This window comes from Phyllopteryx taeniolatus, chromosome 3 (assembly GCF_024500385.1).
Source record: "Phyllopteryx taeniolatus isolate TA_2022b chromosome 3, UOR_Ptae_1.2, whole genome shotgun sequence".
In the NCBI taxonomy this organism is placed as follows: domain Eukaryota; kingdom Metazoa; phylum Chordata; class Actinopteri; order Syngnathiformes; family Syngnathidae; genus Phyllopteryx; species Phyllopteryx taeniolatus.
In genome coordinates this window covers 30,415,258-30,428,162 of record NC_084504.1, presented here as the reverse complement: position 1 = coordinate 30,428,162, position 12,905 = coordinate 30,415,258, and the positions used below count along the sequence as shown (strand labels likewise).

The 12,905-nt window shown below is 41.9% G+C and overlaps 1 protein-coding gene across 1 annotated transcript; it reads left to right on the top strand.

Moving 5' to 3' along the window:
* The first annotated feature begins 5,294 nt into the window (after window positions 1–5,294).
* On the top strand, window positions 5,295–12,547 carry ube2d4 (ubiquitin-conjugating enzyme E2D 4 (putative)). The gene is made up of 7 exons (XM_061768543.1): window positions 5,295–5,615; window positions 7,018–7,081; window positions 8,553–8,584; window positions 8,659–8,736; window positions 8,857–8,962; window positions 10,146–10,239; window positions 10,313–12,547. Exons 1-7 carry the CDS (start codon window positions 5,592–5,594, stop codon window positions 10,356–10,358), a joined length of 444 nt encoding a protein of 147 aa, XP_061624527.1. The 5' UTR covers window positions 5,295–5,591; the 3' UTR covers window positions 10,359–12,547.
* Window positions 12,548–12,905: the final 358 nt, after the last annotated feature.

The window sequence follows — 12,905 nt, the reverse complement described above, 5'->3', positions numbered from 1 at the left end:
CGTTTATCAACAATTGTTCGATAAATTGACAACTAATTGATTATCAAATTAATTGACAACTATTTTGAAAATCGATTAATTGTTTATAGACCTTGCTTAACTTAGAATTGTCCAAATCCTCAGAATTTCAGCCTCTCAACAGTAAACATTCTCAGATTTGTGTAGTCCTCCATGAAAGCAGACTGATTATCTTTGTGTTGAATCAAAACAAGACATTTGCAAATACCCATCCATCCATCCATTTTCTGAGCCGCTTCTCCTCACTAGGGTCGCGGACATGCTGGAGCCTATCCCAGCTATCATCGGGCAGGAGGCGGGGTACACCCTGAACTGGTTGCCAGCCAATCGCAGGGCACATACAAACCAACAACCATTCGCACTCACAGTCACACCTACGGGCAATTTAGAGTTGTCAATTAACCTACCACGCATGTTTTTGGGATGTGGAAGGAAACTGGAGTGCCCGGAGAAAACCCACGCAGGCACGGGGAGAACATGCAAACTCCACACAGACGGGGCCGGGGATTGAACCCCGGTCTTCAGAACTGTGAGGCAGATGCTCTAACCAGTCGACTACCGTGCCGCCCATTTGCAAATATCTGCTTTTAATTTGGGGGAAATGATCAACATTTTTGGCCCATTTTCTGAAGTTACGGACCAAACCAGTAACTGAAGAATAATCAATTGACTGTGCTGTTAATTTCAAATAATGCCCTTTATTTAAACAAAGAGATGGAAATTTAAAACGTTTTTTTTTTAAATCCCATTCATGGATTAATCGAAATAATAATCGACAGTTTAATCGTTTAACAAAATAATAGTTAGTTGCACCCCTAATGCATCGTGAACTCACGGTGTGTAACATTAATCCATCCATTTTCTGTACCGCTTTTCCTCACTGGGCCTCCGTGCTGAGAGAGCCATCCATCCCTTTTCTACCGCTGATCCGAGGTGGGGTCGCGGGGGCAGTAGCTTCAGCAGGGACACCCAGACTTCCCTTTCCCCAGCCACTTCATCCACCTCTTCCGGGGGGATCCCGAGGCGTTCACAGGCCAGCCGAAAGACGTAGTCTCTCCGGCGTGTCCTGGGTCGTCCCCGGGGTCTCCTCTCGGTGGGACGTGCCCAAAACACCTCACCGGAGAGGCGTCCGGGAGGCATCCGAATCAGATGCCCCAGCCACCTCATCTGGCTCCTCTCAATGCGGAGGAGCAGCGGCTCTACTCTGAGCTCCTCCCGGATGACCGAGCTTCTCACCCTATCTCTAAGGGAGAGCCCGGACACCCTGCGGAGGAAACTCATTTCGGCCGATTGTATCCGGGATCTCGTTCTTTCGGTCACGACCCACAGCTCGTGACCATAGGTGAGGGTAGGAACGTAGATCGACCGGTAAATCGAGAGCTTCGCCTTTCGGCTTAGCTCCTTCTTTACCACAACGGACTTATACAAAGTCCGCATCACCGCAGACGCTGCACCGATCCGCCTGTCGATCTCCCGTTACATTCTTCCCTCACTCGTGAACAAGACCCCAAGATACTTGAACTCCTCTACTTGGGGCAGGATCTCATCCCCAACCTGGAGCGGGCACGCCACCCTTTTCTGACTGAGGACCACGGTCTCAGATTTGGAGGGGCTGATTCTCATCCCAGCCGCTTCACACTCAGCTGCGAACTGCTCCAGTGAGAGTTGGAGATCACGGCTTGATGAAGCCAACAGAACCACATCGTCTACAAAAAGCAGAGATGCAATACTGAAGCCACCAAACTGGACCCCCTCTACGCCTTGGCTGTGCCTTGAAATTCTGTCCATGAAAGTTATGAACAGAATCGGTGACAAAGGGCAGCCATGGCGGAGTCCAACCCTCACCAGAAACGAGTCCGACTTACTGCAGGATATGCGGACCAAACTCTGACTCCGGTCGTACAGGGACCGAACAGCCCGTATCAGGGGGTTCGGTACCCCGTACTCCCGAAGCACCCCCGCAGGATCCCCCGAGGGACACGGTCGAACGTCTTCTCCAAGTCCACAAAACACATGTAGACTGGTTGTGCGAACTCCCACGCACCCTCGAGGACCCAGCCGAGGGTGTAGAGCTGGGCCACTGTTCCACGGCCAGGACGAAAACCACACTGCTCCTCCTGAATCTGAGATGCGACTTCCCGACGGAGCCTCCTCTCCAGCACCCCTGAATAGACCTTACGAGGGAGGCTGACGAGTCTAATCCCTCTGTAGTTGGAACACACCCTCCGGTCCTCCTTCTTAAAAAGGGGGACCACCACCCCAGTCTGCCAATCCAGAGGCACTGCCCCCGATGTCAACGCGATGTCGCAGAGGCGTGTCAACCAGGACAGCCCCACAACATCCAGAGCCTTTAGGAACTCCGGGCGAATCTCATCCACCCCCGGGGCCCTGCCACCGAGGAGCTTTTTAACTACCTCGGTGACCTCAAACCCAGAGATAGGAGAGCCCGCCTCAGAGAACCCAGACTCTGCTTCCTCATGGAAAGGCGTGTCGGTGGAATTGAGGAGGTCTTCGAAGTATTCTCCCCACCGGCTCAACGTCCCGAATCGAGGTCAGGAGCGCCCCATCCCCACTATACACAGTGTTGATTGTGCACTGCTTCCCCCTCCTGAGACGCCGGATGGTGGACCAGAATTTCCTCGAAGCCGTCCAGAAGTCTTTCTGCCGTCATGGCCTCACCGAACTCCTCCCATACCCGGGTTTTTGCTTCAGCGACCATCAAAGCTGTATTCCGCTTGGCCAGCCGGTACCCATCAGCTGCCTCAGGAGTCCCACAGGCCAAAAAGGCCCGATAGGACTCCTTCAGCTTGACGGCATCCCTCACCAACGGGTTCGGGGATTGCCGCACCGACAGGCACCAACCACCTTACGGCCACAGCTCCGGTCGGCCGCCTCAGCAATGGAGGCGCGGAACACGGTCCACTCGGACTCGATGTCCCCCGCCTCCCCCGGTGTGTAACAAACAAACAAAATTTTGGAGCCCATGTTTTAATGTATCCCAAGAAAAGAATAGGGACCACTTAGGTGTTTTTTTTTTTTTTTATTACAATTATCGAGCAAGCTCAATCCCAAAAACAAAGTGAAAGTTAAAGGATTGATATTGAGAAGTTGTGGGTCATGGGGTACCATAACACAGACAAGCAAAATCAAATCACAGCTAAGGAAATGAGCCATGAAACACAGATTGCTTCACACATAATGACCTTTTTTTCCCCTTGCTTAGCTCAATAATTATTTGATTGTGCAGAGTGCTGACTTCACTGTGAACAAGAGTGCTACTTGCACATATAGCCTGGGTGTATAATCAAATCAAGACCATTGATACGAGGAGTGAACAAATATCTCTTAGTGTGTGACAACAATGGATCTTTGTTCTGTGGGAGAACCCTCAGAAAGCTGATACACTGACCCAAGGTAGAACACCTCTGGGGACTGTGAGCCCGGCTTGTGCTCAGAATTAATTGGCTCTGCTTTTATTGGATAATTTGGGCATTAACGAGACCGATCTAAGTTAATTTGGAAAATGACAGAATATGTGCCTTGTCATGGTGACCATGGGAAAAGCGCCATTGAGAGAAGAATACACTCGGTTTTAGATTTGGAGCGTAATTGCCACAAAACGTGAAAAGCTTTCTGTTATACAATTGAACTAGTGCAATTCATGTGACCAAAACGATGCGTCGCTGAGGTCTGCTGAATCTGTTGGATCAAATTACAACACTACAGGCTACAGCCATCATGAGACAGGCCGGATAATCTCTCACCCCCACCCATATCGTCCTGGTCCTGACACATTCACACTTGGGCTCATGCATCACTTGAGAACTTGTAACTGAACACTCACGTTCTGGCTGTAGGTGGGAAATTCCCCACACGGGGACAGTGATATTTTCCCTTTTTGTAACAAATATATATCTTACTCTTTATTACTGACTATTTGCAAAGTTGCATTCACCTTATGCCTTGAAGTGCCTCATAAGTGTCAACTACAAACAAGTGGGTTTAAAGTATATGGAAGCAAACAAAGCAATATTTAGAGATTCCAGAAGACACAAATGACACTGGTAGACAATGTGAAATAAGCCTTGGCACAAACAACGCTTGTCTGAAAAGTCCAAAAGTTCCATCACAAGGCCCCTGGTGCTTAGGAGCCAAAGTGCTACCACTGCTGCCAGCTGAATCTGATTACAGCAAGGCCTCAGGACAGGCAGGTCATTGAGAGCACAGAGATGAGCAAACTAAGATATTATCTGAAGGAATCTTCAGTTTTCCAAAGGAAAATGCTCCCTCTCAGTGTCGCATTGACGACGAGATCCTCAACCTGACACTGAATCAGCCATTTAAGAAGAATGAACACTGCAGCCCATTCATGCGCACTCACTAAAATAATGGGAGGTTTTTTTCACCCTTGTTTAAAACATATAAATGAAGGTCCATGGGTCTTTGCAAAAACAGGGCTGTGCAGAAACCAGAGCATGTAGCTGCCTCAGATAAAAATGTCTACAATGATTGCATATGGAATGAGCAACCCTGTAGTCATTTTGTTTCTCCATGACAGCATGACAATAAAATTAAATAAAATCTTTGGCTTCTTAGCACAGTATGTCAGTGTGGTGAAATTATGTTATGTTCTTTTGAAAATACTACGTCAACGTGTATTATTAAAATCCTGGTGTGCCTCATTCTATTTGTTCTTTTCAAATAGCGACATCTTGTGGTTACTTGGCCAAACTCGTTATGTTGACGCCACACTTCAAAGACAGTGGCCCATTTTTGTCCGAACGCTCACCGATTGTGCTTCTGTGAATTTGACCATTGACAATAAATATGGTATGGTAGGGTGGCATTTATTGTCAGTCCTCAATATATGTGAAACATAAAGAGGGCCGAAATTACTTTACCAAAACAATAATAATAATAATAATAATTTAAAAAACATAACAGGCATAAGATCCATGCTTTTTGTTGTATGAAGCGTTTATAGATTAAATTGGGAGATTTAGCAGTACCTCAGTCTGAATGGACTTTTCTAGAGGACCGGATCACGTAGTAGTAGTAATCAGAATCAGAATCATCTTTATTTGCCAAGTATGTCCAAAACACACAAGGAATTTGTCTCCGGGGCAATATAATATTAATTATATTCTACACTTTACATTAAATCAAAATGTTCTATCACGTGATACACGGTTGTTGAATATGAAATAACAGAAAACACAAAACCTAAAATAAAATAATGGATCCGAGAGGCGCAAGTCAGGTCTCGCGATGTTTCCCCCAGCAGTCTTGTGGCTGCCTGCAAGACGGCGAGAACACGACAGGAGAGGTGCTAGCATAGCAAACATCTCGTCAATTCGAGGACTAAAAGTAACAAGAGAGAAATTTTGATTTTTCAATGTTTGACGCTTACGTTGCTCCAGAAAGCAAAACACCAAAGTAGTTGTAGGCCAGACGTGATTTCCCGCATCCTGTTGTGAGGTGTAATTTGGAAATTACGCCACCGCAGAACATACATTGTATATGTTCATATCTAACGGTTAGCTGACAGGCTACCTAGCACAGCCATTGGGGCAATGGCGTTGAAAAGAATTCAGAAGGTGAGTGTTTGAATTCTTCCGCGAGCCACTTATACCTGACTTGGCAAGAGTGTGTTTAACGTTGGACCCCTCTCCCGTAAGATGACGATCCGGTTGTCGTTGCGGAATACGGATGTTTTTGTCTTCATTTTTAACGCTATTCAGCTTAAAGATACAAACAAAGACAGGCTAACGTAAAGTTAAGCAGTTATTATGGCCTCGTATGTGCGTTACCACAGTAACGGTGTCTGACAAGAACTACCCAGCATAACGATGTTATCTTGATTATTCTTTTTACGAGAAGTTAGTCTATTTGGAAATCCATCGACAGTGTCCAATCATAATGGAATCGTCCAGCACAGCTTTTATCGGCTAGTATAATTGTGTGCTTTGTTTATTTCCGTTTAAACGTGTGCAGGATATGACTTTTTTGTTTGTTTTTGTTTTGTTATCTCTGAGTAGTCCATACTGTCAAAGAAGGTCTTATGAGTAAGGCAAGTGGTGTGTTTGAATGACAGCTGCTAGCTGGGTGCCAAAATTGAACCCTAGTGTCGCTGTTTCCATTTATGGGCTGGCAAATGGGGCAACGCGGTTGGCCAAGGTGTGTGTGTGTGTGTGTATATTTTTATACCGCTGGATAGTTTTTGAATAGTGTTGAGCACAGCCCGCGTACGAAGAGATGTTGAAATACATATAAATGTTCTGATAGTGTCAGGTGCTCTTTTTTTTTTATTGTCTTATTAAAAGTTCAAGTGTGACAGGTTTTCATTTCGCATGTAGTTGGACTCACCGTACACTTCATTTACATAATGTCATGCGATATGAGTTGTCTGCATTTACAATGATAGCAAAGGATTTATTTTTGCAAAGATGCTTTCTAACATTGTGTCCCACTCAAAATGATGCCGTGTAGTTATACACCACTGGAAAGTACAAACGTAATACCTCTCTGACAGTGTCTTTGCAAAAGCTGGATTTTCCGATTGAGCTTTGTATTGGCTCGCAATAGTTTGTGTAGGTTTACCTAATATTGTGTTGCGTTTTTGACCCACAGTTATTGCATTGGAGCAGTATGCAGATATTTGACAATTGACTTACATAGAGTTATTGAATTATTTGTGAGTCTTTAAGACAGTCTGTAATCATACCAATGTCTGTTATGACTGTCTTTAAAAGTAATTCCTGGCTCAAAATTAGGTTATACCATTTTGTATAATGTTGGCATTGATTGAATTCGTCATACAATTGTTGTTTTATCAGGAAGCTAGCTGTAAAATAATTTGTTACCCCTTGTTCATTTGTGCATTGTTGTCGGTACATAAAAGTCATTACATTTGGGTTATAAAAATGTACATGATTTTTTGTATATGCCAATTGAACATGAATATATTGATGTGTTTAATGTGGAACTGTTTGCTGTTAGGAGCTGTCCGACTTGCAGAGGGACCCCCCTGCTCAGTGCTCTGCAGGACCAGTTGGAGATGATTGTAAGAATTCAGTTTGTAGCATCTCATTTTCCTATTGTACACATTAAACCGGCACATCTGAAAACAATTTGAATATCATGGAAATGTTCAATATTTTTATTCACTCATTTCAGAAAGGGAAATACATTTATTAGATTTATGACACAGAGTAAAATAGTTCCAGCCTTTGTTTCTTGCAAGTTGGTGATTATGGATCACAGACCAGAGTCAGAATCATCTTTATTTACCAAGTATGTCCAAAAAAAACCACACAAGGAATTTGTCTCCGCTCCGGTCTAGTACGACAACAGACAGTCAATTGACAGAGAATACTTTTGAGACATAAAGACATTGAGAAAAACAGTCACTGAGCAATAAAGGGTTGCTAATTATCTGGTAATGCCGGTACAATTTATTATTATTATTATTATTTTGACAATTGTGCAAAAAGATGCAGTCCTCTAGCACTTAGAGCAGTTTGAATGACTAATATAGCAATAGTCCGTTGCAATGACCATTGTGCAAAGGGCGCCGAGACTTCAAGGAGTGTATGCAGTTTAAAGTGACTAGTAGTGCGATAATCTGGGACAATGTCGATTGTGCAAATGTTGCAGATACTCCTCAGTCAGTGTGCAAGTGGTGCAGATGCTACTCAGGCACATGGGTGGCCAGTATTGTTGGTCAACAACAGATATGCAAATAGTGCAGCGTGGCGAGACTACTACAGTGAGTGCACGAGTAACATATAATTGGCCCGACAGAAATGTGGCAACAAACTCAAGACAAAATAATGAAAACCAAAGATTCTGTCTTGGAAAGTTTGAGTATTACATAAGATTAAAAAAGGATATCTTAAATAAAAACGTCATGTTTCTGAGGGGTATGTTTATTTCCATGCACTCAATATTTGGGCCTCCTTTTTACATGGAAGTACTGCGTCAATGCAGTGTGGCGTGGAGGCGGTGTGATGGAGGTCCAGGTTGCTTTGCGACCTTCAGGTCATCTGCATTGTTGAGTCTCTTCTGGTGTCTCTCATCTTCCTCTTGACGACCTTCCATGGATTCTTCATGGGGTTCAGCTAAAGCGACCTGGCCAATCAAGCACATAAATCTGTCATCGAACCAACTTTTCTTACCTTTGGCAGTGTGGGCAAATGCCAAGTCCTGCTGAAAAATGAAATCAGCGTCTCCCTAACGCTTTTTATTTTCACAATATTGAAATTTTCTGAGACACTGAATGTTTGGTTTTCATCATCTGTAAACCAGAGTTATCAACTTGCAAGAAGTTACCCCGTGAAATATTTCACTCTGTGTATAGTGAATCTATATAATATATGGGTTTTACTATCTGAAATGAGTGGCAAAAAATATAGAATTTTTCAAGATGTACCTGCATAGTAATTCATCCATCAGTACTGATCCAAATCCGAGCATATGCGGTAGATATGGTTTTGCTGTCAGATGGAATATTGTCATTGTTTTGTCTTTTTCAGTGTTTCATTGGCAGGCAACGATAATGGGTCCAGTAAGTGATACTATTGTCAAATTGTATTTGAAATATGTTGCACAAGCAATAACTGATTCTGTTTTTTTCAATAGAGTGACAGCCCCTATCAGAATGGAGTGTTTTTCCTTACCATCCACTTTCCCACAGATTATCCATTCAAACCACCAAAAGTGAGTAACCATCTGCCCTCAGTGTCATGGAATACAGAGACTTAATTGTTACTATTTTAGTTTACTTTGTTGCTATCATAATTATTGCTGGCAATTGACAACTTTCATGATAAATTACAGGTTGCATTTACAACCAAAATTTACCACCCTAATATTAACAGCAATGGAAGTATTTGTCTGGATATACTGAGATCACAGTGGTCACCTGCACTAACAGTATCAAAAGGTAAGTGCCCAAAAAATTGATCTACTGTAGTCGCTAACCAGCGGCAACCTCGTATGTCACTTCTATTTTTTTGGGGAGCAATTTAAAAAAGCTTTACAAAACACAGATCTATGTTTCACAGCCCTTGTATGTTGAATGTATATATTTTGTGTTGCTGTTTCAAAGTGGAGAAATTCACTTCTACAGATGGCTGTCGATGACGAACTGATATTTATGAGTCGTTTAGATTCCTTTCTGGCTTGTGACAATGTGTAGCAAGGTAAAATAACTTGCTTACACAAAGCTGACAATGTCATCAAAGCAATGCATTTACGTTTTACGTTGGTCATAGTTTTAGGGCTAATTTAGCCATCTGATTTTGCACACATCAATCTGACTCGGTTCGATACAAATATGCCTTCAATCGTCATTCATCAACTCAAAACATTGTTCCCAGATTCTTTTTGGCATCGCAAAACACGTTTTCATTTATTGGCTAAATACTACATATTTTGCTTACGTTAGGAGATGCAAGAGAATCTTAATAATGTTAAAGTTATCATATGTGAAGTACAGATTCTAATTCTCAGGATATGCTGTCACCTTGCATTAGTAGTAGTTTAGCCGGTTCATACAAAAAAAGCCTTATCTATGTATAACACACACTTGGCTTTGCAGTTTTCTGCAGTGCATATACCACAAACGACAACAGACAAAATGATTAAATCGACACTTCCTTAAACTGTCTGCAGATGACCTTCGTTGCATTTAACCTTTATAACCGCTATGAAAGTAACTGTCTAGTTTGACCTGCATTACTTTTGCCGTTAATGTACACTTGAATGTCCAACTGTAACATACTCCACTGGTTGCATATTTATAGCATCCAGTAGCATTTTGAAATAGAATATCAACTTGTAAACGCTGTGAACTCAATATGACACGTTTGAGTCGTCAAGGCCAAGAATGGCCATACACTTGAATCCTAAATCAATGGAATGAAAATGTGTTTTATTTGAATGAACATTTTAATGTTTTGGGGCACCTGCCTGTTACTCCAGGGAGTTGATTCCGTGTTTGAAAAAATAAAAAATAACACCTTGCACTCTTCTGGGAAGACTTTTTTTTTTTTTTTTTTTTTTTTTCTCTCTCAATCTAGCCTTGATAAAAACAAAATTTTGATCTTGTATTCATATTTCCGCAGTATTATTATCAATATGCTCCCTTCTTTGTGACCCAAACCCCGATGACCCTTTGGTACCAGAGATCGCTCATACATACAAGGCTGACAGGGAAAAGTAAGTTTACCCATGTGGCACTCAACTTTTATTAGATTGCAAGTTGACTGAAGACGCTGCTTGGGATTTGCAGGTACAACAAATTAGCAAGAGAATGGACCCAGAAGTATGCAATGTGAGGTTGCCAGGGAGACGGAAATCCAAAAGGAGAACAAAAGAAACATGTTTGATTTGTAACTGGAGGCCTAAAAAATAAATATAAAAAAACATCAACAAACAATACAACAGACAACCTTTTGGACAAGGCAGCAATGTAATGATGTGCTGAGTTGATCCAACGTGCTGTCCTTTATGGGTGTATGGATTTCAGCAGGACCTGAAGGGCTCCTGGAAGCACTCCCTTACTGAAAACCAGACAATACTCACAGCCCAATGCCACACTCAAGACTTGAAACTGTTACTCTTTCTATTGTTCTTGCTGCCATCTTTGTTGCTTTACCTTTCATCCTCGTGTTGTTTTACTGGCTGGATTTTGGAAACAATCGCCTTGATTTTGGGGATGCTGCCTTTGTCCCACTGGATGGTCTCTTCAATTACTGTATTTCCGTGGATTTAGTGGCCTTTCTGTGTTCTAATGTTTTGGTCAATGTGCAATTGAGACAGAATGTTCCCGGTTCAACACAATAATGGTGCAGTGCCATTACCAGCAACTGATCACATGGCACATACTAACACTACTCCAAAACAATGTGAAAATGTAACAAAAAAAGGACTGATCAGATATCTTCCTTTGCTTTTGGAATCGCAGCATGTAGCGTTAATGGCACTGGAGCTTTATCTGCAGCCCCCCAACACACACACACACATTGATCAGATGGCAACTGGATTTTTCTCACATTTTGTCATTGCTCACTAACTGTATCCTGTATAAGAATCCACTGACGATGGGTCTGCCAAATGTTACTGTTACTTGACATATTGCTGGTATGATCATGGCTACTCCTCGGCACGTAGCTATGCTATGTGTTACCTCCTCGGTACAGTTCCTCAGGTATCAAACCCAATCATCAGCCTTTTTAATAAGCAGTGACCCTCGGTGAGAAAAATGCCTGGAGCCCATATTGTAGGTTTTATGATTGTTCTTCAAAAAAAAACAATTATGTGCTGAAAGACAAAGCTGATCAGCCCTGATGTTTGTTTTACAAAAGTATTCGTTTTCTTTGGAGAGGCGGCTCCTTTCACTCTTTACATTTGTTTTATGAACAAAACTTGGATGTGAACAACTTCACAACGTATATGCTACTGATGCTTTTGTCAATGCTCTAAAGTGGAACTGAATATTTTTCAGGGTAAGTTAATGACACGACCCCCCCCCCCCCCCCCCCCCAAGTTTCAGGTGATGTCAACCTGTAGTTGTCCATGCTTGTATTCATAATTACACAAGTATAATTTGGGGTAAACAACCTCAGCTTACAGTTGACCAGTTTATCTGGTTGTCACGTTTTTGTTGTATCTTTAAGATTTTCAGTTTTAGCCTTCTGTTAATGTCATCTGATGTATCATGATTGCAATTTGTCACATAATAATGTTAGTTTGAATTTTAATACATTGTGACTGTTGGATAAACTAGTTAGTGTGTGCCATTTCTTTCCATGTACTGATGCTGTCAATATAAAGGGAAATTATTTAATAAAGTGGAAGAAATGCATCATCCAACACATGCAAAATGGTCCATAGCAAAGCATGAACATTTGGTAGCTTTACTATTAGATTTTAGACCATGTTTTAGATTTAAATTTCATTGTTGTGGTAGGGAAAACGCCTAAAAGACTATATATTATAAGGTTTTGAAAAAAGCTACACTGAATGAAGTAAAGGTCTTTTTTTTTGTTTAGATTTCGTGTACATTGTTTATCTGGCTATGTTTTTAAAGCTCCAGCTGAAGGACTGAATGCAGCCTCAATCCATTGTGACTGACGTTACCATTGACTCTTGTGCTCAAAGTTTATATAGGCAGCTTGGCATGCTTTGCACTCTAGAGAACCTTCTCTCAGCCACTTGCCAGATATCAGGGATTTTGTTATAATTCATCTGCCTAACACATCTGATGAAACTTAGCCTTAACCCTCATTTTGTATATACAGAAAAAACATCTAAAGTGTCAAATGCCTAAATTAGATGTCATGGCTCGTTCATTTCATTAGAGATTTTTCTTTTCTTTCTGAATTCAGGGCTGGCTTTCATGCAGCTTCAATTTTGAAATTATTGTGCTTGAACTGTAACCTTGAGCATCCACATCGCTTCACTTTGTCCATACAAGGTAACTGTTGACATTGTCATTAAACGTAAATAAATACAATGGATTTTCTGTTGTTTTTTGTTGTTGTTCATTTTCTGTAATGTATTTTAAAATATAATGATTGCATGAATGGCAAGCGAGTGAGTTGTAGTGTAATGCAAAAACACTCAAAGGATGTGTGTGCGTGTTAGTCAGCAGCAGGATGCATGACTCCCTGCTGTCTGACTTAAAAAACACTATCATAAGCTTTAACTGACATTCGATTATTTTTTTTCCTTTTCCAATCAGACCTGTATGTTGAAATGTGACCATCTTTAACCAATCAGATTTCAAATTTGTCCTCACAAGGCCAGGGAGCTGGCCCTCGAAAACGTCAGCATGTTTCTGTCGTCTGATTGGTTGGTCAACTTGTTCCTGCCTATTTCGA